The 26193-nt window shown below is 51.1% G+C and overlaps 1 protein-coding gene across 5 annotated transcripts in view; it reads right to left on the bottom strand.

Moving 5' to 3' along the window:
- Sipa1l3 (signal induced proliferation associated 1 like 3) overlaps positions 1-26193 on the bottom strand; it is a 212749-nt gene that overhangs the window by 76723 nt on the left and 109833 nt on the right. For all 5 annotated transcript variants that reach the window (XM_085695202.2, XM_048439305.3, XM_087907031.1 and 2 more), the window contains 2 exons: positions 8374-10199; positions 6172-6302 (listed from right to left, as the gene is read on the bottom strand). In XM_085695202.2, coding sequence (XP_085551328.2) covers positions 6172-6302; positions 8374-9892 — 1650 coding nt within the window. In that variant the 5' untranslated portion in view covers positions 9893-10199. The remainder of the gene's footprint in view (positions 1-6171; positions 6303-8373; positions 10200-26193) is intronic.

Raw genomic sequence — 26193 nt, 5'->3', positions numbered from 1 at the left:
GAACTTGAGATCCTTGTCTCAGTCTCCCAAGTGACAGGTGTGTCACTGTGCCCAGCTTGGTTTCTTTCTCTGAGGACTGTGCATCTGGGAATCCACCATGTTGCACTGAGAGGATAAAGCCTGCACTGCCATGGATTTAATCCTTTCTAGTGCAGCTGAGCGCAGCTGCTTTGAGCACTTGACAACTGAGCAGCACTGTTGGGAGCATCCGCAGAATCACCTCCTGGTGCCCAGGAACACACTTCCTTTTTGGTTTATACCTAGGAGACAAATTGCTAAATCACCCAGACATGCTAATCTTCAGTTTTACTAAAAGTGCCAAATAGTTTTCCAAGTGATTGTTCCAGTTTATGCCCCGCTAGTCCTGAGAGCCCCTGTAGCCGTGTCCTCTTGACACTAGCTTGATGCTAGCCACCAGGTTAGGCCAGGCCGAGTATGTGGAAGCCACAGGAAGAATGTACAGAAAGGTACCTGAAAAACCACTGGACAAACAAAACCCCTCCCCCAGGGCCTGTCCCAAGTGCCCCAAACATACTGTTCCAAGCTGCAGTTTAAACACAAGAGCTGACCAGTGTTAACTGCAAAAACACACTCCCCTAAGTCAACAGACACACGGAGCAGCAAAAGCATGCCATGGTTTGCTGCCAGGCACGCAGCCCACCCTTGCCAAACAGGACCCAGGCAAGAGGTGTGTGGAAGGAATGGAGTGATCTCATGGCTGGGAGTTCCCAGTTCTGGCCGTGCATTAACAAACAAACACATCTCTTATCATGAACTAAGCAAGCGTGAAACAAGGGCAACAGCGGTGACGTCAGGGGCTTTGCTCTCCAGCCTGGGTGGCTCTGGGGCTGTGGGCTTCCTTAATGCACCTACAGGATCAGCATCTTTGTATCCTACAGACACTGTTCTGCAGCACTCTCTGCTGGAGTCAAAAGTCAGTGAGGGCCAAAAACCTGCTCTGGAGACAGGTGGCTTATGGCTGCGCTTGGCCCCATCACTGCCCCCTGCTGTGCACTTGAAAATCTCTTGGGATTTCCTTCAGGCCAGGGGAGGAGAAGAAGCAGGGCACCATCAGGTCAGGAGAAGCTGCTTCTCTCCTCCCTGCTTTGATCCTTTGTCACCTCCCACTGGCACAGCAGCTCTTCCCCAATGCCTCCTGCCCTTGTCCCATTGCCAGCCCATTCTCTCCAGTCAGACCTGCTGTGAGCCCTCTGACATCTGCTATCCCTTTACTGAGGGTGACAGACCAAGTGAGCTGTAAAAAGGACATGGTGCCACATAAGCAAAGAGGGATCTATCTGTCAGAGTCAGGCCCATGACCAACCCATATGCATGTTGGCTGCTCTTTGTGCTGGGTGTGGGGACCCTTTAGGGACTTCAGGGCACTTGAGGCTGCCAGCCTGTGTTTGACTCTTGGCTTTACCTTCTCCCAAACTCTGCAACCCCGAACAATTCACTAAATTCCTCATCCCATCCCTCCCTTCCTTTTTAGTTTTGAGACCCTTTCATGAAGCCCAGGCTAGTCTGGCTACATAGCTGAGGCTGGCCTTGAACTCACTGGCCTCACAAGCACTAGGATTACAAGTGTTTCTCATTACATTTTACTAATGCAGATTTTCACTGATATAGGGGTTTGCTATTTGGTCCTGGCTGGCTTTGAACTTTCATTATTTCCTCATTGACAAAATGGGGACAAGAACGTCTACCTTGAGCAGGTATGGTTATATACACCTGCAATTCAAATTCTGGAAACTGGATAGGGTTAAGAGTTTAGGCCAACCTGGGCTGGATGAAGATTCCAGGAAGCAAATTCGCACATAGAGCTTGCCACTGTATCCGGAATACAGTGAGAGCTGGGTACACGCCACTCACGGCTACAGGCAGATAAGGGTCAAATGTACAAAGTCACAGATAAGTTAAGAACTCAAAATGCTCTAAGGAGGCTTCAGTCCCTTCCCACTCCTCAACAGAATGCATCAGAGATATGGGGAGGCGCATGCACAGACCAGATGTGCCAAATGAATGCAGATATCCCGCCTCCAACAGAATTACACTTTGTAAGACCTTCCTTTTTCTACTTCGCATATTTATGTATTATTGAAAGTACCAACAACCAGCACTAAGAAATGTATCCCTCTATCTCCCGGGTTTGGGAGAAGCACTGGGATATGAATATAGATCTCCTGAGACAAAAAGTAAAATCCCAAACTCCTAAGCCTAGCAAAGCCACAGCCTACCTGGGCACAGGGGCACATGCCTGCAGTCCTAGCACCCAGGAGGCTAAGGCAGGGGCTGTAAGTTTCACGCCAGCACTGACAAGAGTTAGGGCCTGACGTGAACACAAAACAACAAACTTCAAAGGTCTGTCAGAAATTTCCTCTTGCCAGGCTGAAGAAACATTGGGCCAGATGGTCCGAGGCTGGCTGGGGAACCCTGTGTGTCATCTGAGAAGCCACTGGCATGGGGCAGCCAGTGGTCAGGTGTGTGGTGCCTAAGCCCAACCCTGAGTTTGCTCCTTGCTCGGTGGGAAGCTGGCTCTGCCAAAGCTCACATACCATCTGCTGAGAGATGTGGGCCCAGTGGAGCCTGTCTGCTTGGCGGCTAGGGGCGGCCATCTGGGATAGGCCGGCCTGCTGGTTTGGAAGGCAGCCTGGGCTCCGTGCTCTGGTGTGCAGAGGCCAGAGGCAAGTGTGTGGACAGGAGGATGGAGCCCTGTCTATCCATTCCCCAGCACTGCCTCCGCCCTCCTGGAAGAGTTACAGTTAGGACAGGTTGTCAGTCATGGCGGGAGCTGGCACTCAGAGCTCCTCCTGCCCTGAAGTCTGTGCAGCCACTTCCCAGCCTAGCCCACTCACACCTCTCTAGGGGTCAGGTCACAGCTCTAAGCCTGTTTTACCGAGGAAGGAACCAAAACACAAGAACGGTCACCTGTCCAAGTCATGGGGCCAGTGAAGAACATGAGTGGACAGATAGTCCAATGAGCTCAGATCCATAGAGAAGGTCCTGGGAGTGAGGGTAGACAGAAGCAGGACGTGCTGGGTCTGCCAGTGGGTGACCTTGGAAAAGCAATTGTCTGGCTCCAGTTGTGGAAGGAGGTGAAAACGGGACCTCTGTGGCAGGGGTTGAGAGAATCGGCTGGGACAACGCACTGCAAACACTGAGGTGAATGCCAGGCAACAATGCACGCTACAGCTTTACTGCAGGTTCCATTGTTGCTGGCAGGGGATTTGGGTTGTGTGTCTCTCTGCCCTGCCTCCATGATGGTGAGGTAAGCCTTGCTCCTCCTCCAACTCCAGACGATGGAAGGTCAGGCCTGAGGGCCTCACAGGGCAGCTCTGCAAAGACCTGAGCCCAGGGCTGGGTCTGCACGTGGTCTGTAGGTGAGGGCAGACAAAGGTTTGCGCGGTGTGTGTGTGTGTGTGTGAATGGGGAGTAGGGTGGGTGGGGATGGAGGGCAGACAGCTCATGCTGAAGCCCAGGCTGGACTTGAACTGACGCTATGTATCTGCTTCAGTCTTCCAAGCTGTGAGGACCACCCCAGCCCCGGCTCCCTGAGGTCTCAGGTATTTCAGACAGGCCTCTATTGGCCATCCTGTCTGAAGCTCTACCTCCCCCCCAAGTCACCCATTTCCCCGCTGTGTCTTCCACCTTATCACTACGTAGCCTGGCACGGGCACGGGACATGAAGCTGTCTTGTGTAGCACTGCCATCTCCCACAAGAGCAGTCTTCAAGCTTCCCTGCTGCCTTGGTCACTACTATACCCCCAAAGCCCAGCATGGGGCTGTGCAGTGATGGCATCCAGTCAGTCTTGGTGGGATGAGTGTATTGCATATCTGAGGCCCATGAGGCCAGGGTGGCACAGAGCAGTTTCCAATTACCAAACAGGAACCAAAGCAGAAAAGCCATACCCTGACCTGCTGAAAAAGCACTGGAGTGCCCTGACCCTGAGTTCAAGGGATGGACTTATCACCCTAGGGCTGGAGAGAAAGGCTTAGTGGCTAAGGGCCCTCACTGTGTGTGCCAGGCATGGTGGTGTCTGGGGTTTCAACGCCTTCTCTGACCTCCTTGGGCACCGCATGCACATGTAAGTCAGCTGAGTTCTTACACCATGAACAGGTCCAGTGTGGGGGAGCGAGTCTAAACTGTCAGGTGACTCCCTGAGGCAGCTGAGTGGGGTGGTCTGAGGACAATGGACCTGGATCCTAACTGCTCTGTATCTGCTTTGCCACAAACGAGGACAGGAGTGCTGCCATCAGACAGCTGGCAAGACTAGGACACTGGTGTAGGTAGTCTGGGCGAAGGCAGAGCGCGGGCCGGCACTGCAGTGCTAGGCCTGTTTGCCGCCATTGCCGCTGCAAGAATATGCATCTCGCTGAGTGCACACGGCTTGTCACTGCACCAGCATTCGCCCATGTGTCCTAAAGAACTCTGAAGCTGGAGGAATGTCCCCTCACATGCTGCCTTGGCGCTCAACTGGCCAGAAAGGTGAGAAGGAAAGGCTGCCCAGGACACAGGTCAAGGACTGCCTGCAGCCTGGCATGTCATTCTGGAGCCCACTCTCCTCAGCTGCCAGAAGCCATGTGTCATACAGTTGAAAGCCTCTGCGGGTGGGGTCCTTGTCCTCAGTGCCTCATCTGCCTGCCAGGATGAGCTCAAACACTCGGCTGGCCCCAAACTCAGAGTATACTCCCTGGCAGTGGTAGCCTGCTGAGTTTTTATGCCAGGGTGTAGGCCCAGCACACAGGGATCCCCAGCGTGTGGGCTGTGTCAGTTGGTGGCTGCCTCTTTGGAAATGCTGCCTTTCCAAGGCTCTTTCAGAAGGTGAGATCACTGCATCGCTGCTGCTAACCTGTTTTGTCCTACAGGGGACTAAACTCAGAGGCAAGGAGCAAGACAAGCTAAAACCACCTTTCTGTCGGATGTGGTGGTGCACGCCCGCTACATCAGTATTCAGAGAGTGGAGGCAGGAGCTGCTCAAGGCCAGTTTCAGACACACGGTGAGCTGGAGGCCAGCTTAGCTACGGGAGACAAGTTCTCAAAACAAAAGAAAAACATCCCCCATTCCCACTGAGGACCTCCTTCTCCTCGTCCCTCTTTCCTTTTGGGCGGCTCCCATGCAACTGTCAATCTCAGCACCAGGGCGGTGGCTCTAGCCCTAAGGTGGAATGTGTCCTAGATCTGGCTGCCTATCTCTCTCACCCTCTTTGACCCGTCAGTGCCTGGCCCAAGGTGTAGGTGTGGGATCCACACAGAGCCAATTGGGGATCCTGCAGACATGAATCATCCTTCTGTATGGAAAGTTAATACTACCTAGAAGACCTGGACAGTAGTCCCTTTGCCCAGGACTGAAGACAGCTTGCTGGACAGAAGAGAATGGCATTCATTAAGAAAATAAAGGCCGAGTCAGCTAAGCTGAGCAGAAGAGGAGTTAAGTTCTGCAGTCTTGGGGCTGGAGAGATAGCTCAGCGGTTAAGAAAAGTGGCTATTCTTCCAGAGGACCCAGGTTCAATTCTTAGCAACTACATGGTGGTTCACACAATGCACATAAAAATAAATTAAAATAAAAAAGTTCTGCGGTTTTGCAGAAGACCAGGTCAGTCTGCCTATAGCAGCTTCTATCCCTGATCTACAGTTAGAGAGATCAATGAAATCTCTGTGACTTCTGTATTGGTGTGGGGTACATCACTGTGCCTTCCCCCATTGCTGGAGCTAGCCTGTAATATAGGGGTGGCTGGGCAGGACAGTGGGATTCTCTGCTCAGAATGGAGATTGGTTGGTAGTGGTGAAAGTTACTTAGCATGATGGCAGGGCTTGCTGCGATGCCCCAGGCCCTACTAGACTGAGGTTTGGAGTTTAACTCCAGTCCTGAAATGACCCTTCAACCACACCTTTTTTCCTTATGTTCACTGGAGTTAATCTCTTGGGAAAAGAGTTTGTGATCCTGAACTTTGATTTCACCTGCCAAGTTCAGCTCCTGGCCTGGCTTCTTATTGCTGCAACCTGTGTGATTTCTGAGTCTTAGTTTCTCTTCTGTAAAATGGACAAACTCTCAAGATCACATTACTGGGCCTCTTAGGAGAAACAGCAAGGATGTCCTTGGCCTGGAACCTGGTAGAACCAGGACATAGAAATGGGAGGTTATCTAGCAGGCACACTGTGCCGGGCCCTACCTCTCGAGTCCGGAAAATGATCCTGTACTGGTACTGAGGTCCGTGGTCCTTATGATCCTCCAGCTTCTCCCGCTTGATGCTCACCGCCACGGGCCCCAGCTTTTCATCCACGCCGAAGTAATTGGCATGCTCTGCAAAGGGAGACCAGGGAAGTACGGTCAGATGTCCGGAAGGAGAGGGCACAGGCCGCAGCCGTCTGGTGCAGTGGGAGGGTAAGGGGCTGGGTGCAGTCTCACACAGAGTCCAAGAAGTCAGGGCCGATGGAGAAACCCTAAGAGTTTGATCGCAGCCTGGCTTTCGGTGCCAGAAAAGCCACAGCCTTTTCTGAGTGTCAGCACGCTCATCTGAGAACAGGAACCCAGAGGCTCATGGTTCAGAGCTGGTGTGTGGGAGTGAGACAGCGTGAAAGGCTTCGTACATTACACAGCGGGTCACCAAGCCAGGGCCACTGAGATTAATCTGGCTCTGTTAACGGCTTGCCTGGTTTAGCTCCCATTAGTTGTTGTGAAGTAGTTAAGCCCCGAGCCTAGGGAGTCTCCTGCCAGCACAAATTCGGGGTTGAGATTAGATATAAGACTCCAGTCAGGTCACATGATGGGATTCTTAGCAGTCAAATGGGCTTAACTCAGCAATGTGAGGATTAATTGAGTTAGCACAGCACCAGGCTGGCGCATAGTAAGCATACAGCTTAAACGCTGGCCATTAGCAGCCCGGGGACTCCCGTTTGTTCAGGGCCCTGACACAGATCCCTAAGTCATGTCCGCAGCTGACTATGCTTCTACAGACCTGAGTAATGGAAATACTGAGGGTGACAGTCACAAATGAGTTAGGGAGCCAGGTTTCTGCTCCCCACTTTTTCCTGAACAAGCCACTGAGCATCATACCAGGAAACAATTCTTTCTGATATCCAACTCTAGTAGGGTTTTTGTTTTTTGTTTTGTTTTTGGTGGGGGGAGGGGAGGGGACTGCACAGCATCCTGTATGACTCCTGTTCCAAGCTTCTATGTTGTTATCAGCAAAAATTCAAGAACACAGCAGATAACAGCTTCTTGTCCTCACCCTGGCATTCTGTAAATTTAACCGACAGTCCCTGTTTTCAGATGCACCTGGGTTAAGGTGCACCAAGGCTAACCCAAAACACTGGGTGGGAACTAATCAGAATGGCACACTGCTCTACGGTGGGAGTTTACTCCTGAAGAGGCTACCGAATTTGTTGTTGGTTTTTTTCACCTACACACAATGCCTAGCATCTCAGAAATCCCAGTACATGGTCAGTGCTCAATAAACATTTACCACAGGCCTCCACAGCTACAAAGAAGTAATTTTGGAAAGGCTATTTTAAAAAATGTGGGGAGTAGACAGGTCTTACTATATTATTATGTGTTGTCTTTGAATGTGTGTATGTAGACTACACTGGCCTCACGACACTGGGAATCACCCCCGTCTCAGCCCCAGTGCTGGGATTTAACTCTGGATCACCATGCTCCACCTTTACGACACTGGGAATCCCCCCCCCCCCCCGTCTCAGCCCCAGTGCTGGGATTTAACTCTGGATCACCATGCTCCACCTTTACTTTCTTTCCCTTTGGAGGCAGGGTCTCACCACGTAGCCCAGGCCTCCCTCAAACTGAAGATCCAGCTGCCGCAGTCTCCCGAGTGCTGGAATTACAGATGTGCACTATCATACCCTGCTTCTAGGTGAGCTTTAAAAACCACAAGGAATGGCCCTTTTCACCCCTTAGGCACTTTTCTTCTTGGAATCCCGAGCTACTGAAAGGGAACCTCATGGTGCCTCACCAGCGTTCTGTTATCCAGGACCTGGAACTTCCATTACCCCTTCACTGTTCGTCTTAGTACCATTTTGGTTGGGGTATGGGATCCACTACGATCAACCCCTTTTCTCCCGAGGCCAATCTGCAGGTGAACTGTGTCACATAGTCAATAAGCTATCAGATAGGACACTTCAACCCACAGTCTAACTCTGAGATTAGCTCCAAAGACTCTGAGTCTTGTGAAGAACCTAGCTGATTGTTATTTATCTTTGGTGGCACTGGGACCTGAGACTAGGGCTGAGTGCTAGACTATGTCCTCCAAGGCACCAAGTGTGCCTCTGTTTTCCTTAGTAATGAGACGGGGTCAGATGACTAAGGAGTGGGTGTGCTTCAAAGACAAGCTGGGGCCCCAGCCACTCGCTCGCATCACCTTTGCCCACAAAGTAGTCCTGGTAGTAACGAGCACCCAGGTCCACATGTTCGATGCTGTACTGCCTGGGCCGGCTCTGTGTTCTCTGCTGCTCCTTGGGCACCTCCAGCACCGAGATGCTGGCGTTTGTGCGGTGGGTGCTCAGGGTGGGCTCCGTTATGTGGGTCTCACTGTTGCCCCCTGGGGAGCCCATGGAAGCCCGGGAGAAGCTGACGTTGCGCTCTCGCTCCCCACCGATCTCGTTGCGGAAGTGTGGGCAGCTGAGAAGAAGGTCATTGCTATTGTCGTCCCCCAGGTCCTGCTCCAGGTTCTCTTTGCAGTTCAGATCCTCCGTGCTGGTGAAGGCTGGGTCCAGAGTCCCCAGGCTGTGGGCCCGGGATGCTGGGAGGCTCACCATGGCCGAGGCGGCTGAGGCTGCTGAGGCCCCCGTGGTGGTGTTGCGCCTCTGGGCCACTGACACCCTGTTGGCAGCTGCCTCATTGAGGTCAAACAGCAGGCTCTGCACATCGAAATGGGCGAAGCTCTTCTGGCAGACCCAAGGTCTGCTGGCTTCCGGGGGGCTTCGGCCCTCCTCAGTCTCTCCCAGGGGCCGCCCCATTTCCCCTTCAGGCTTATTGCTCCTCAGTTTCCTGAAGATGGATGAATCTACAGTATCCCCACTGCCCAGGCCCCACGCAGGTTTCTTCCGGGCCTTCTCCTTCTCCTTGAGAGGCTGCAGAGTCTGGAGACTATCTTTGGCAGGCTGGCCATTTCGGGGGTCTCCCTTGGCTCCACAGCTGCCCCCTGAGAGAAGGGTACCGGGATCCACCCGCAGGAGCTCATTGAGGTTCTGGGAGCCACGAGCCTCTGGCTGCTCGCTGCGGAACTCATTGAGGATATCGAAGAAACTCTGTTCCGGCACACCCTGCACATCGATGGAGGATGTGCTGCCATACTCTCGGAAGAGTGGCAGCACCCCTGGGTGCCGGCTCCCCCGTGGCTCTCCAGGTTCCTCCACGTCACACTCACTGAGGGTGATCTCGCTGCTGCTTCGATGTCGCAGAGGAAGGAAGGCGCGGCCAGGGGACCGGGGCCACCCATCCTGGAATTCTACATCTTTAGACCTTCTCCTAGCGAGTCGATGAAAAGCTCTGGACCCCGAGGAAGCTGGAGTGCTGGAGGGGAGCTGTCCATTCTGTACGTTTCTCATGGAATGGGCCACTTTGGTGGACTTCATACTATCTGTGTCCTGTGAGGGGCTGGGATTGCTCTGTTCTCTCAAGGCTTCTCGCTTGGGTGGCCAATCAGCCACTCTGGCACGCACACCCATCTTGGGCATTGCAGGGGTGGTGGGGCTAGGGCGGGTGGTGGCAATGGCTGGGCTCTCACCAAGAGGCTGGGACATACTGCCATTCTGGGCCCAGAATCCCATGGGAATGTAGTCCCCAGGGTGAGGCCCAGGGAGGATATCGGTGCCCCTGGCCCCACAGCTGGCTGCCAGGTCCACACCATCATTAGGAAGAGGTCGATAGGTGGTCATAGTCCTTGGGCACTAGAGTGCTGCTGCCCTTGGAAGTCGTGGTACAATGCTATGGGGTCCACTGGCCCTCAGCCATTGTTTAGGCCTGCCAGTCCTAGAACAAAGGGTGCTGGCCCCCGAAAGTGCACTTGAAGGTTGTGAGCCTGTAGAGTCCAGTTCTTCACCATCGCTGTGGACAGCAGTGCAAGCGCAATGTCAGGAGGCAGGAGTCATCCAGGGGGCTCCAGACACAGGGGCTCAGAAGGGCAGAAGGAGTGACGGCTGCAGGCCATGGCCTGTGGATTGGGTGGGCATCTTCCCAGCCATGCTGCAAGAGAAGAGAAGGGAAAAGTGAGGCGTGAGAGTATACTCTATCTCCCAAAGGCAGGAAACATGGCTTTTTTGGTGGAGGATTCAGCTTTATTCATTTTTTAAAAATATTTATTTATTTATTATGTATACAATATTTTGTCTGCGTGTATGCCTGCAGGCCAGAAGAGGGCACCAGACCTCATTACAGATGGTTGTGAGCCACCATGTGGTTGCTGGGAATTGAACTCAGGACCTTTGGAAGAGCAGGCAATGCTCTTAACCGCTGAGACATCTCTCTAGCCCCTAGCTTTATTCATTTGAAAAGATGATTATGGAGTGAGCCTGTCTGCCCTCTCCTTCCTTCCTTTCTTCCTTCTTCCCTCCCTCCCTCCCTCTCTCCCTCCCTCCCTCCCTCAGACATGGTCCTGCTATGTAGTTTTGAACTTGTAGAGATTCTTCTGCCTCTTCCTCCTGAGCGTTGGGATTATAGGAGGGCACTGCTGTGTCTGGCAAGAGTTTTGATCACATACAAAGCAGAGAAGGGACTGGGATGGCCGCCCCATCCATCACTAGCTCCAGCTCCGTTAGCTCCTTGTTGGTTCTGTTTCATCCATTCACCCAGCCACCACCACCATCATTATTATTATTGGTCCTAGGAATTGAAACTAAGACCTATGCATCCTAGGTGTAAGCTCTACCACTGAACTACATTCCTAGACCTCTTTTCCCCCCTTCATTACTGTATTAAAAACATTTACTTATTGTGTCTGCTCTTGAATGCCAGAGAGCATGTGTAGGGGTTACAGATGGTCTGTGGGAGTATGGAATCGGTTCTCCTTCTACCACTCGGATCCTAGGGATTGAACCTACGGTGAGGGGGTTAGTTCTCTCTTTCCAATATGTAGGTCCCAGGAATTGAACTCAGGCCATCAGACTTGCCAGCAGGTGCCTTTACTCACTGAACCATTTTGCTGGCCCCTCTTCGTTTTCAAAACGATTTCATTTTGACTTTCTGTACTTCTGGAGATGGCATCAATCTCCATGTGTCAGGCAAGTGTTCTACCACTGGGGCATACCACCAGCCACCAGACCATTCCATCCATAAACACTTTTCACCGCACACCTCTAGCAGAGGTCTTCAAAAGGAAGGAAGGACGGACAGATGGAAGGAAGGAAGGAAGGAAGGAAGGAAGGAAGGAAGGAAAAGAGAAAGAGAGAGAGAGAGAGAGAACGAACCACCACCATCTCATTTCATATCCACCAAAGCCCACAGGAATTCTTTATCAGCCAGTGATACTGTCTGCCTCAGGTCCTGGTCTCTGCTATCTCAAAGGGTCTTTGTTGAGTTGGTCTGCTCAAGAGGAGCCAAACAAGAGCCCCACTCTGCCTGGCGGATGCTCTTCCTGTCTCACCCACTCCACTACAGCAATCTTCCTTTGTCCTACTGCACCGCTTGAGTGAGGACTAGAGTTCTGTCCCATGTGATGGCTACCCTCAGGAGCCCTGCGGTTCCGTTTAGCATGCTCCCTTTCCCTGTGTTTCCTGTAGGCTGATGGAAAGCGTGCACAGAGCGCAGACTTACTGCCTGCCTGCCAGGAGAGGAGGAAAAACGACACAGACAAAACCAGAGCCCCAAAGGACTCCTGGAGAGAAGCTGCCAGAGGAAATGTTCCCAGTGACCGGGGTGGTTAAGACACTCATGTCCAATCTTAGTGCCTCCTCACAGAGCTCCCCCTCCCCCCCAGGACTCCATATTGCTTCTGAAAGAAACCTAAACTCCTTTTCCTGGCCACAAGCCAATAGATCTGGCCCCTAACTAATGAAAACACCCGCGGCACCTTCCTCACCTTTCCAGGGTGCTTCCAACCTAAGGTACTTGCCAGGCCTGTCACCCAGTCTGCTTTCTTCCTGTTGTTCTTAGCAGTTGCCACCAACTGAATCTCTTTTGTATGGTATCTGTTTGCCACCGCCTCCACCTCCAGGCTGTCAGCTCTAGAGTGGTAAGGTCACTTGCACGGCTCACAACCGTGTCCCTTACCCACACTTCTCCGGGAATGATCTAGCACTGTTTGGAAATGGCGTCATTCTGACCAGAGGTGAAGCACACACCCTGGTCCACAAGCCACAGGGAAGGAGTTCCCATTTCTAACTCTCCCCAGAACCACTTCTCTTTGTCTCTCCCTTGAATGAAACCCCCTGCTGGATAAGAAGGGGAAGAAAGAGTTCACTATCTGCTGCTGGCTACACCAGCTGAGCTGCCTCTTATTCCCGCTAGCAGGACTGACTTTATTTAAGACAGCACAGTGTGGGGTGGGGGTGTGTGTGGGGGTGGGGGTTGAGCACCTGGGCTGAAGTGACCTGTGATTTTTCTGTCTCTTATCCTCTGTCTTAGATAGTGTTCTAGTGCTGAGGAGAGACACCATGAGCATGGCAATTCTTATAAAAAGAAAGCATTTAATTTGGGCTGGTTTAGTTTCGGAGGGTTAGTCCATTGTCATCAAGGCAGGAGCACGATGGCCTGCAGGAAGACATAGTAGCCAAGACATGGCGGCTGCGAGTTCCACATCCAGATCTAAAGCAGCAGGATATGAGAGGCACTGGGACTAGCTTGGGCTTTTAAAAGTGCAAAGCTCACCCCAACAAAGCCACACCTACTTCAACAAGGCCATACCTCTTAAATCCCTCTCAAGTAGTATCACTCCCTGATGACCAAGCATTCAAATATATAAGCCTATGTGGCCATTACCATTCAAACTACCAGTCTCTGAGGCTGGGCATAGCTACTCTGGTAAAGGCCCTGAGAGTGCTTGCCTAGTGAGGAAGTGATGCCCCCGTGTGCTCATGAATCATGTAGTAGGTGTTTTCTAACATATATTTAGAGGTACAGCGTGAACTTCAGGGAAAAACAAAGAGGGGCCCGTGAAACAGGTTCATGGACTCAAACAGAAGAGACACCAGCCACTGAGATGGGGAGAAGTAGAAGAGAGAGGGGAGGGATCAAGATGGCCTACTTCCTGTGGGTGTCCACGAGTGAGGGGTACAGGAACATTCTTTGAGAAACTTGGGAGATGCCATAGGGGGAAAGGCCAGATCCCAGGGAGAAAACAGGGAAGACTAAAGGGGCAAGGGTGGGGGTGCCCACTGTGAACTACAATCAGGGGCATGGTCCTCAGACACCCCAATCTGAGAACCGAGACTAGTGGGTCACCCCAGCTTTCCAAAGCAATCAGAAATCTAGAATTTCATGCAATTTCTCCCCATCTGAAACGTGAAAGCGGCAGGGGTGACAGCAACAAAACCTGGTGAGCACTGCAGAGCTCTGGGAGGAATTTCAGGAAACCCATGTGGCTGAGTCCCCCGTCTCCCTGCTTCTCCCTGCTTTATATTTCCCTCAGTGGCTTCCGACTGGTGAAAGGGAGACGGTGTACCCTAGTATCACAAGAAGAGGTGGTAGGTTTCGCTCTTTATGGTGAACCACTGCCCGCGTGCTTTTGTTTCCGGTCTATTAGTGAACCCTTTGCTTCTTCTGACCTGAGCCTTGCAGGCACTCCACCAATGCGCCACATCCCAGGCCTGAATTTTCATCCTCCATCTCCCTTTTTAGATAGGTTTTCACTAAGTATCTCAGGCTAACCTTGAACTTGTGATGCTCCTGCCTCAGTGTCCTCTGGAATACTGGGATTATAGAGGTCCACTACCATGCCTGCTAGTTTTATGATAACTCAACACAAGCTAGAGTATTTAGAGAGGAGGGAGCCTCAACTGAGAAAGTGCCTCCATAAGATCTGGTTGTAGGGCATTTTCTTAATTAGTGATTAATGGGAGAGGTCCTAGCCCAATGCAGGTGGTGCCATCCATGGGCTAGAGGTACTTGATCCTATAAAAAAGCAGGCTGAACAAGCTATGAGGAGCAAACCAGTAAGCAACTCCCTCCATGGCCTCTGTATCAGCTCCTGCCTCCAGGTTCTTTCCCCGCTTGAGTCCCTGCTCTCACTGCTGTTGATAATGAACTGCGGAGAGTGAAATAAACCGTTTCCTCCCCAAGTTGCTCTGATCATGGGGTTTCATCACAGCAATAGAAATCCTAACTAAGACAGGAGCATTACTGAGAAACTACAATGACTGACCACAAAGTAAGGGGCAGGCTGAACGTGGGTAGAGAGAGGCTGGATTGCAGTCTCTGGTGACTGGCGGGTGTCACAAGGTGGAAATGTTCCTGTTCATACTCATTTATGGACTGACTCTACCATTAAAGCTTTAGCTCTGGAACACAGGGATGCTTCCCAGCATGGTCTGTGCAGAGCTGTGCTCTTGGAGGGTTATGTAGCCCAGGTACTGCACAGATGGAGACTTTCTTCCCTCTGAGGTCACACTGGGGCTGGGTGGGACAACTGGTGGCTTAGCTGGAAACCTGACTTGCTGTGGCCTGTACTCCTGACAGATGAGGTCTCCTGGTGGAATCTGGCTTCCAGTTCTGTGGACACTGTCAATCACACCTTGCTGTCAACACACAGATGTTCTACAAGCTGGGGGCTCTGCACAGAGCCTCTCTCCAGCACACAGCTGGATCTCTGTGCTGTGCTGTGCTGAGCTGAGTGGTGCCCACAGCCTCTGGGGCTTGGTGAGTTGTCCCATGCTAAAACACACTGAGGTCTTCCCAGTAGGGCAACCAATTATGAGAGAAGCACGGTGTGTGCCCAAAAACCAAATGGTTAGGCTCCAACAGTGGTGTGCCATGGACCAGTGCTGGCAGTGGCACAACCTCATTCCTGCTTCTCCATCATCACTGCCCTTCCAGGCTGTACACCCCAAACTTGAAAATCTGAAAATGTAAGTGCCAAGTGGGTACAAGGATGCACATCTTTAATCCTAGCCCTAGAGGTAGAGCATCTGAAGTTCAAGGACATCTGTGGCTTGAAGGCCATTCTGGGACATGAGACCCCCCCCTTATTTATTTATTAATTTTTAAAGGTCCAAGTGCCAACATGATGCTACAAATGGAAAATTCCACTGTTGCTTTCTGGTCCCAAGCATTCTGAACTCCACTTGTACTCCCAATTCTTCCAGAAAGCTTTGGAAGGAGCTCTCCCGCCCCCACCAGTATAGAAACAGGGGAAGGGGAGGTGGTACATCTTGAAACCATGGGAGCCTCACAGTATACCTGGGCCTACAGAGTGTTACTCTGGGACACTGGCTTATCTTTTCCTGATCCTTACTCACTCTTGCTCTTCTGTATGTTCCTCACCAACATTGTGTCTGAATGAGATTACCAAGTTTGGCTCCTGGGATCACATGCCAAGAAGGTGGTTGAGAAAGAGTGAGTGGGAGAAAGGCAGAGTAGGCCCAGTGTCAGCAAAGGATGATGCAAAAGGACCTACTGGGCGGCAAGTGACCAGATCCCATTTAAAGGGAGTAATGAAGACCTAATTATTTCCTAACTAGGGGGCCAGGGATGGTGGCTCTAATCCTGGTTGGGGAAATAGGGCCGTGACGTTAGTTAGGTGTGTCCTATCCTTTCCTGCTGTACAACTCCACACAGTAGGGACATCCTCTGTACCCATTTCAAAAATGGGGCAAGGACAGTAACATGACCAAGTGACCCCATTTGGCAGGTAGCACAGTTAGGACTCAAACCATGGAAGTTTGGTTCCCACCCTTGACCACTCTGCTCTAAATGAAAGTCAAGTGTGCTGTGAAGCTACATGGAGAGGCAGCAACAGCCTAGTGGTCCCAAGTGGAACGATGGGTTTCTTCCTGGTTGCCCGATTCAGAGGAGGCTTGAGCAATACCAGGGTCCATGTTACAGTGCCCCAATCTCATTAGGAGTCGATGCAAAGACAGTCATTAGCCCCACAACAGCGATCCAGGCCTTGACCATGAAAACCTGTTCTGTATTCAGTGCCAAAGAACTCAGAGGACTCATGTGTTTAATTGAAAAGGGCAGTGTGTATCTAGAGCCAGTCCACTCCACCCGGCTCCAGTCACCTACCCTGCTTTTCAGGGTGTTTAATAGGCATGACTCTTTTCCCTTGGGGAATAGGAATCGTGGATAAAAATCACACACTGAAATTCTTGGTGTGCATTCTATTTTATTTTTATACCACGGCATGTCAAGGCAGGTGCATGGGCGTTCACACTGCTGTGAAGAGAAGAGCCTCAACAGCCTAATATGCGTGAGCAGAGACTAGGTTGAGTGAACCTGGATGACTCAGTCCAGGAAGGACAAAGCACTTGTAGCAAAAGTGAGGCAGAGCAGTGGAGAAGAAACACGAGATGTCCACGAGCCTGAAACTGGGAATGAGAATGCACACTGACTGCATGCTGACAGCCCAAATGCATGCTTGTAGCATGCTAGTCAAGAGCTTTATGCATGGACCTATTTAATCCACAGAACAAGGCTGGGAGGAATTGTGCCGCATGTGGTGGTACAGGCCTTATCTCACTTAGCACCCACTGGGTTGACCGAGAGTGTGAAGCCAGCCCCTTTATAAAATGGAACAAACTCTGGAGACTCACTAGTTCCACAGTTGGGCAGTCCCTGTATGAGCCTTGCTCTCAGGCCATGGTACCCAAACCACATGTACCTTTCCCCACAGTGAGTCCTAAGGCTTGGTGATGACCCCGCCACACAGACGCTGAGCTCACTCAAAGGCTTACACTGCCGCATCTCTGTTTATTTTGTTCTCTTGTGCAGTTGAGTTCATATAGGTTAGAGGCTCATTAGGAAAGAGAGAGAGAGAGAGAGAGAGAGAGAGAGAGAGAGAGAGAGAGAGAACCACAGCTAAAGAGTCAACGCCTTTGCGAGTTCATGCTGCTAGCTCTTGGAGGTCTCCCTTGTACAGCAGCTGTAGCATTGCAGACTGAAGCGAAGACCACCCAAGTTCCACTCTGACTGCCACCAAACTAGCTAGGTCTTGGGCACACAGACAAAGAGGAGCCTTTCTGCCTCCATTTCCTATCTTTAAGATGGAGAAGAGGATATGGCTTCAGTCTGCGCAAAGTCCTACATCTGCCTATGTCAAGGCTCAGCACACTCACTGCATGGTGACGTACCAATACATCAAGCAAACCAAATGCAGCCTGGTAACGGCTCCTTTTGAATTACAGGAATAGCAAGCCCCTTTTCCCAGGAGCCCAGAGTCTGGGGTGGGGTAGTAGCCCCTGGAACACCTGTGGGACCGGATGGGTGAGTGAAGGTGTCACACCTCCCCCAGAGCACATGTGGCTTGAACATCTTGTTCCAATCTGGACACAGTCCCACTCTCTCCAAATGTGACTCGGAGATGCACAATTGGAAAGAGATGCTTCCTGGCCATGATTAGGAGCAGCCCACCCAGGAGCAACAGCTATGTCCTAGAAAGGGGGAGGTATGACAGAGACAGGCCTCAAAGGCAGGAGGAAGAGCCTGTTGGGGTAATTACATGCCAGGGGACAGAGCCTCTGCTCCAGGCTGCCTGTGGGTGTCTCACTAGCAAGTTCACAGGCAAACTACAGCACAGGAGTCCATGGCTGCTGCTTCTCACTGCTGCCCATACGGCGCAACAGTGGGTGGGTGGTTCCCACAGGCTACAACCAGGTAGAGCCCACAGATAAAACACTGAGGGGTTCCCCCTGAAGGCTTGCCCCTGTGGCCAGACTAGGCTCCTAGGCAGAAGATGGCGTCCCGTCAGCATGGAGCCTGACTTGCAAGCTAATTCCAGCTAATTGCCACCGAAACCTGCTAAGATCACATCTGTTGGGCCTGAAGATTAAATCAATATTTGACAATCTTGATTAAACACAGCCAGGGAATCCTTGTAAAAGAACAGCTGTTCAAGCCCCATCCTGTTCCTGGGGGGCGGGGGAGGGCTGGGCTGGGGAGTCTTCACCTGAGGACAGCTGTGCACTGGGAGGATACTGGGGGCGTGAGTGTAGACCCCAGGAGAGTGATCAGAAAGGCTTCTGTGGGGAGAGAGGAGAGAGAAGGGGGTGCTGGACATACCCCAAACTGAGCCTTGACTCTTAGGTGGCGTTCTCCTGCCACAGTGGTTTATCCTAAGTGGCCCCTGATCCCTGACTGCCACATCCTTGTCAGAGCACAGGACAGCAACCCCTGGGGCTCAAGCCTCTATTTACCACCAAGGGAGCACTTAGGCAAAATGCACTCAAACTAGGGAAAACAGGCGAGAAGGAGACAGGACAGGAGAGAAAGAGTGCGGACCCACACCCGGGTCTGGCTGACTCTAGGTCGGTCCTGTGACCCCTAGGTGGTGCAGCACCACTTGATAGCACCAGATGTCACCAGTGGGAGAAGCCCCGCCCTCCACGTCTGTGGAGCTGAGGTCCAGCTGCAGCCTGCTCCATCCAGTGCAGGAGCCTTCCCACAGCAAGGGTGTCTCGACCCCCAAGTCCCACCAATCTCCCCCTTTTCCTACTTTGTTTCTCATCAATGAGTTGCCTTTATCCTCTGCCAATCCCACATGGCACTTCTGCAGGGGACTTATTATCTCCCCCACTTTACAGAGTAGAACTCTGGGGCTCAAAGCAGCAAGCCACCCACTGAAGATCACAGAGAGCCCAAAGGTCCGGATGGGTCAGAAACTTCCGTCTACATATGTATGTGTATGTGCCTGTATAACTTTATGAGTACAAGAGATTTCAGATGCCCTGGAACTGTTGTTTAAGGTAGTTGTGGGTGCTTGGAACCAAATCTGGGTGGGTCTTCTAGACCTTAACCAGTAAACACCCTTCACTGTTGAACCATCTCTCCAACTCCTGAGATCTAACCTCAGCTATTAGATCTGTCTCTGGAGACCTGAGGATTTGTTTTGGTTCTGCAAAAGCACCTGTTCTGACTGGTGTGTGAGATGCACACTTGTGGAACTACACTAGACAGTGCTCTTGGCCGGTAGTGCTTTCTCTCCCTTTGTAGCCCCTAGCCACCCACCCATCATGGGCAGGGTCTGTGTGGACACAAACCTCCGGACCTGCTGGGGAAAGAGCACTTATGAGGCAGGACAGACCAGGAGACCAGGGCTGTGTCTCAGAACAGTCTCAGAGCAACTTACCACAGGTCATCTGGGGACAGAGGAAGGGAACCTTCCACACACCTTCAAAAGGGAGATGGGCTTCTGCTTTCCTCCCCACAGTAAGGAGGGGAGCACAGATCACAAGGGAGGACAGGATGACAGAAACATGAATGCCAGCCCTACGCCTGCAGCAATACACAGAAGGCTCTGGAAGGGTTACAGTTTCTTCTCGGACCCACTGGCCTGGCTAGCAGATCCTGAGAGTTGGCTGCTCTGTTTATGTATCATTCTGCCCCTAGGCAGTGTTGCAGAGAGGGGGCCTCAGGTCAGATGGAAGAAGACAGATTGCAAGATGCACAATACACACACACGCACACACACACACACACACACACACACACACACACACACACACACACACGTGCATGCCATGGAACCTTTCTCAGGCAACGTGGCAACCAAAATAAAAATGTTCTTATCCTCTGAACCAGTAATGTTACTTCTGGGAATTGATCCCAAAGAAATAACTAGAGAAAAAGAAAAATATTAATGGCATTGTTTATAAAGGGAAACAAAGCAACAGCATTGGCCCCCTGATGGCTCATGGAGCATGGGGGAACATGGCCCCACATGCACTGACCATAAACACTTCTGCAGCAAAGAGTACACACATGCATTCAGAGGGAGGCTGGGAGCACATGCTTTAAAACTGAAGACAGTAGTGACCAGTTGCTTAAACTTCGATTTATTTCCCAAATTAATTTAAATCACCCCCTTTCCTTTTTTCTCTTTCCTTCTCCCTCCTCCTTCTCTTTTTAAAAGAAGACAGGATCTCTCAAAGTCGTCCTGGCTGTCCTAGAGCTCCCTATGTAGACCAGACTGGCCTTGAGCTCACAGAGATCCTCCTGCATCTGCCTCCTGAAGAATATGACTTCGTCTGCACGTGTGTATGTGCACCACATGCGGGGCCATGGGAAAACCCCAAAGCTAGAGGTACAAATGTTTCTGCAAGGGCACCAAGTGCTGTTAAATCATTCTCCAGCTCAGCTCCAAATTCTTGGGGCAGTTACCACCAAGTGTGGGGCCAGCCAAGGCTGCAGAGTGAGAATCTATCTCAAAAAACCAATAGCAACAATAACAGTTCACACACACACACACACACACACACACACACACACACACACCCCAGATACATTTCTCTTCAAATGAACAGTACTCAGAATGATAAAGTAGAGCTGGGCTTAACTGTTAGCATAGTCCTAGCCTAGACTGCAGTGGCCCTGGCCTGACCCCAGCACCATGTAAACTGGGTATGGTCGTCCTCCCTTCTTCCCTCACCCCGTCCAATCAGGAGACAGGAGGATCAGTAATTCAAGGTCATTCTTGTCTCCAAAAATAAAACCAACCAACCAAACAAAAAGTGACAGTTTTCTACATTAAAGCCGGCCTCAGTCCAAATCCAGAGAGGGGCATCTGTTTAGGTTCTTCCCCTCCAGGACCCCAGCAGAACTCAGGGCAGGCCATGTCACTCCCACTGCAGATGAGGTGATGGGGGGGGGCAACGACAGAGTGACATCATTCATTATTCCTTTCTTAAACCAGACCCTCCAAAGTGAAGATGGACTCTGCTAGTGCTGTCCCCAGGACGCCAGGGCTGGTGGGTACACTCATGCTCACGCGGCTCCTCTTTTTCACTGGGCTGGGCCAGCAGGGTGCCCAACCCAAGCAGCAGTTCTGGAGGGTTAATTCTAGTTAATCAAAGGTAAATGGGTCTGCTGGGGGCGGAGGGAGACACTTGTGACAAAGACTGCTTTCTTAATAAACAGGAGTAGCCTCACCCAGCACTTCCCTTTCACCCTCTGGCAGCTGAATGCCCACCGTGGGGTTCAGCAGACTTGAAAGGTGTCTCCCTCCCTCCCAGGTTGGCCTGCACTTCCTTTACCCTCACTGTTCCCCTGCTCATGTAGAAGGGGACAATGTTGACAGACAGCAGTCCTACCAAGGTCCCTCAGTTATAAATAAGGACACTGAAGCACAGCACGGTGGTCTCCAGCACAGGCTACAGTGCCAGTCTGAATTTTTTTTTTTTTTTGAAACAGGGTTTCTCTGTGTAGTTTTAGAGCGCCTCCTGGAACTTGCTCTGCAGACCAGGCTGACCTCGAACTCAGAGTTCCGCCAGTCTCTGCTTCCTGAGCGTTGGGGTTAAAGGTGTGTGCCACCACTACTACTGGCCCACAGTCTTGACTATGGTCCCTTGGTGCCTGGAATCAGAGTCACCAGCATGGGCTCTGGAGAAACTTTCCATTCCTTCTGCTTCTTTACTGAGCCCTCTCCTAGTCAATAACAACCCCTCCCAGACAGAGGCAGGAGCTTTGCAGACAGACACACACAGAACACACAGACACACATACACACTTGTGCAGCTGGATGAACCAGAGACAGTACATTGGAAGGTGCCACTCCCAGAAAAAGAAACTTCCCTGGTTTCCAAGAAGGTTGTGTGTGTTCAACAAGATGAGAACAAAACACAGGACACTGAGAAAGGACCTGGCATGTCCCCTCTTTGAAAACCACCTCTGACCACAAAGGCTCACCAATCTGCTACTCTGCTTCTGTTTTGGCTTTTCTGTCTTTCCTTCCTTTCTTCTGCTATCCCCCACCCCAAGACAGGGTCTCATTATACAGCCTGGTTAGCCTGAAACTCACTAGGTAGAACAGGCTAGCCTTGAATTCACAGACTGACCTGCCTCTCCTCCTGAGCGCTGGGATGAAAGTTGTGCACCACCATGCCCAGCCGCCTTCTGCTTGTTGCAAAGATGGGGTCCCACTACTGGTAACCCAGACCAGGCTCAAACTCTCTTTCCCTCACCTGTGCTTGAGTGAAGGGAATGTGCCGCTGGAAGCTTGGGTATTAGCACCACCACTCTTCTCTGTTTAGCCAATCCACTAACTCATGTTCAGTCCAGGGACAGCCCTGATTGGCTTCCTGAGCTGCCTGTCTACCAGGTGTTTCTATCAGGTGCTTCCAGTAGACACAGGTAAGAGCAAGACCAGGGAACTCATCACACCTACTTGTGTGACCCTCCTCGCAGAGGTCATCTGAGACAATCCCAGGCAGCAGGAGACCCACTTCCCACCAGGTCCTGCTCTAAGCACTGTTCATGTGCTGGCTCATTTGATCAGTACAATCTTCTAGAGAGGTACTATTGCCAGTCCCATTTCATACAAAAGAAACTGAGGCACAAACAAAAGTAACTTCCATAAGGAAGGCTACACTGCGGATAGAGGCAAAGCTGAGTTCAAATCCAGCCCACTGACTAAGAATGCTCTTAATGGCTAAGATTTCCTAGCCTTGCACCAGAACGAAAAGTGACATTGTCCATGGCTTGAGGGCACCCTGGAGCTGGAGCTGAGTGAGGGCAGAGTTCACTCCTGAAGCACTTCCCAAAGCATTCCAATTCCTCTTTGCTCAGCCACCAGCCCTGAGGCACATGCCTCACTTTATTACCTTTGGGTGTGAATGCTTTAAACCCTTGGTGTCTGGAATCAGGGTCACCAGCACAGGGTCTGGAGAAACTTGTCATTCCTTCAGCTTCTTTGCTGAGATCTCTCCTTGTCAATACCCCTCCCCAGCCAGAGGTTCCTTGGTAGATGAGGACACACATACACACCCCACTTCTGGCACAAATTTGTCTTAGTTAGGGTTTCTATTGCTGCGATGAAACACTGTGACTAAAGAGCAAGGCGGGGAGGAAAGGGTTTATGTGGCTCACAGGTCAGCATTGCTGTCCATCACTGAAGCCAGGACAGCAACTCAAGCAGGGCAGGATTCTGAAAGCAGGAGCTGGTGCAGAGCTATGAAGGGGAGCTGCTTACAAGCCTGCTTCCCCTGCCTTGTTCAGCCTGTTTTCTTATAGAACCAAGGACCACCAACCTAGGAACGGCACCACCCACCATGGGCTTGGCCCTCCCCCATTGATCACTAATTGAAAAAATGCCTTACAGCTGGTTCTTGTGGAGGGATTTCCTCAACCGAGGCTCCTTCTTCACTGATGACAGTAGCTTGTGTCAAGTTGACACACAAAACTAGTCAGTACAACTGACCCCTTTGTCAACTCGACACACAAATGCATCACTACTGAGCCATTACCCTTTCCTTCGAATTCACTCCTAAGATTTCACATTAAAATCACGATTTTTTTTTCTTTTCTTTTCTTTTCTTTTCTTTTCTTTTCTTTTCTTTTCGAGTCAGGGTTTCTCTGTGTAACAGCCCTGGCTGTCCTGGAACTTGTTCTGCAGACCAAGCTAGCCTCAAACTCAGAGATTTGCCTGCCTCTGTCTCCCAAGTGCTAGGATTAAAAGTGTACGTCACCACTGCCCGGTAAAATCATGAATAATTTTTAAAGTTCCACAGTCCTTACAAATTCAAACTCATTAAAATTCCAGTTTCTTTAAAATATTCACTCTCTTTACTATAAAAAAATCCAAAATCTCTTTTAAAAGTTCAAATCTTTCGGCTGTGGGCTCCTTTAAAAATTAAAATTAAATACCTTCTCCAAGAGGAAAGAACCAAGGCACCGCTACAATCTGAATCCAAACAAAACCAAACTCCAACAGTATAAATAACTGAATTTCCAATTATCTGTGATTTATTCATGATCTTCTAGATTCCTGCAAAGAGCCATGGTAACTTCTCCAGCTCTGCCCTCTGCAGCACACAGCTTGTCTGCTAGGTTCCAGGGCCAGTGAAGGGGTGGATGTACTGACAAGGCGAGCGCAAGCAAAGAACGGACACACCCCACTGTGGATGCGCACGCACCCGTCAGCCGTGGTGTCCTAGGAGATACAGATGTTAAAGTGAGGAGTGTGGGCTGGAGCAGTCTTATGGGCAGGAGCTTGGGTAGAATGAGAATGAACACCCCCCACCAACCTGTCCATAGCCCAAGGCCAGTAGTGACCCTGAATTGGGCCTTACAGATTCGTGGGGACACTCCCTGAAGCACTTTTTGCTGTGGTGTGGATCTGTGGACAACTCAGAACCTCAACTAGGGGATGAGAAATGTGAGATGTGGCAGAGAACACCAGGTGGTCACTGCTGGCACATAACAATGTGGCCAGTTCTCAAACACAAGCTGTTGGGCGAAAACCATGAAAAACAGAAAGTACAAATCCAAGGCCATTTTTGGAAGTGTATGCTTTTTTACAAACAAGTGTCTCTCTACATAGCCCAGGCTATCCTTACTCTGTAGACCAGGCTGGCCTCGAACTCACAGAGATCCACCTGCCTTTGCCTCCCAAGTTCTGGGATTAAAGGTGAGTGACACCACACCCAGATGATTCCTTACCAAATTTCAAGATATATTTGGCAAGGATAGGTCTACAGCCACAGCCATACCACAGACACTTTGAAAAGAGGTGGTAGTGGCTGGAGGGACTGAGGAAAAAAGAAGACAATCTACCCAGGGACAGGAGAGGTGGTCGGTTTGTTCCAGCAGCAGACAAGCTGTGCAGCAAGTCCCTGCTGCTCTTCCTGTGGGGACGTGAGGGTGAAGGAGGCACTCAGGAGGAAGCCCGATGCCAGCTGTGAGTGTGAGCTCCAGGCAGGAACAGAGCAGAGAGTCTCTCTACCCTGTGGTGGGCACTGAGATGCAGGCTCAATTCCCACTTCCCAGCTCTAATTGGTCAAAGGCAACAGGGTGAGTTGTTCCTCTCTGATCTGACTGGCCGACTGGCAGGGACACACGACCTAAGCTGGACCAACTGTAGCCAGAAAGGACTTATCACTCAAGGGGGAAGGGTCTCTGATGTGCGCTCTCTCAATGCCTGTAGGCAAGAAAGCACGTGGTTCTAGATGTCACTGGAAGCCATTCTGGGACCCAGGGACGTGAGTAGAAGTCAAGATTGAGGGCTAGCATCTGGAACACACATGTGGAGCTGCTGATTACATCCAGGCTGATGTCACCCACCTCTGGACTTCTGGAACATATGAAACACCTTTCCGTTTTGGCTAGATGGTGCCAGTGTGTTTGCTATTTGCAAGCACAAAATCCTGCTGGAGATGTGCAGGCTAGCCAGCTGTCTTCGCTGTTTTTCTAAGATGGGGTCTTGCTATGTAGCCCAGGTTGGACTGGAACTTGCGATCCTGTTGCCTCAGCCTCCTGAGCGCTGGGATTACAGAGGGGTGTCACTACACCCAGCCAGCCAGTTACTTTTTGATTATTAAAGGAAGATCTCTACAAGCGGGAAATGGGCAGCAGCAGCCTGCCCCCTTCCACCCCCATCCCGGTGTAAAGAGATGGTTTCCAGTCCTCAGGGATGCCCTGTGTATGTGGGAACCGCCAGCAGTGGCTCACTGTATTCCCCCCATCTTCACAACAGCTGCTGCGCTACAGCAGGTCCCCGTGTTCTGCTGCTCCTGATAGCAGCAGGGGGCTCGTCCCCAGCTGCTGGGCTGAGGATGACAGACAGCCCTGAAGCCGGCTGGCTCACCTGCAGCTGCTCTGTTCCTGCATCAAAGGTCGGTCTTTAGGATCTGGGCCACTGCTGTGAGCTCTGAGAAGGCACATGGCCCTCGGACCTCAGCGCGTGGACCTCTCTAGACCCCCAGCGTCCCACCACCCCATCAGAAGAAAGGGCAAGTGAGAAGAGTTTGCCCTGGGTTTGATCGCTTTCTATCTGTAAGCAGTTGGGAGCCTGGACCTGTCATTTGACAGTGTGTAACTCTGTATTTAATCACTGAAATATAGTTACATGTGGTAAAATGTACCTGTTTTAACAATATATTTGATGACTTGTGTGGGGTTGGTTTTCTTTTTCTTTTCTCTTGTTTTTGAGACAGGGTCTCAGACATTGGCCTGAAACTCCCTAGATAGCTGAGAATGATCTTGAACTTCTGATCCTCCTGTCTTGGCCTCTGAAGTGCTGGGATTACAGGTGTGAGCCACCATGTCCAGTATATTAGCTATTTTTCTATTCCTGTGATAAAACACCATGACCAAGGCA

This window comes from Myodes glareolus, chromosome 1 (assembly GCF_982192425.1).
Source record: "Myodes glareolus chromosome 1, mMyoGla1.1, whole genome shotgun sequence".
In the NCBI taxonomy this organism is placed as follows: domain Eukaryota; kingdom Metazoa; phylum Chordata; class Mammalia; order Rodentia; family Cricetidae; genus Myodes; species Myodes glareolus.
This window is presented reverse-complemented; position numbering and strand designations above follow the sequence as displayed.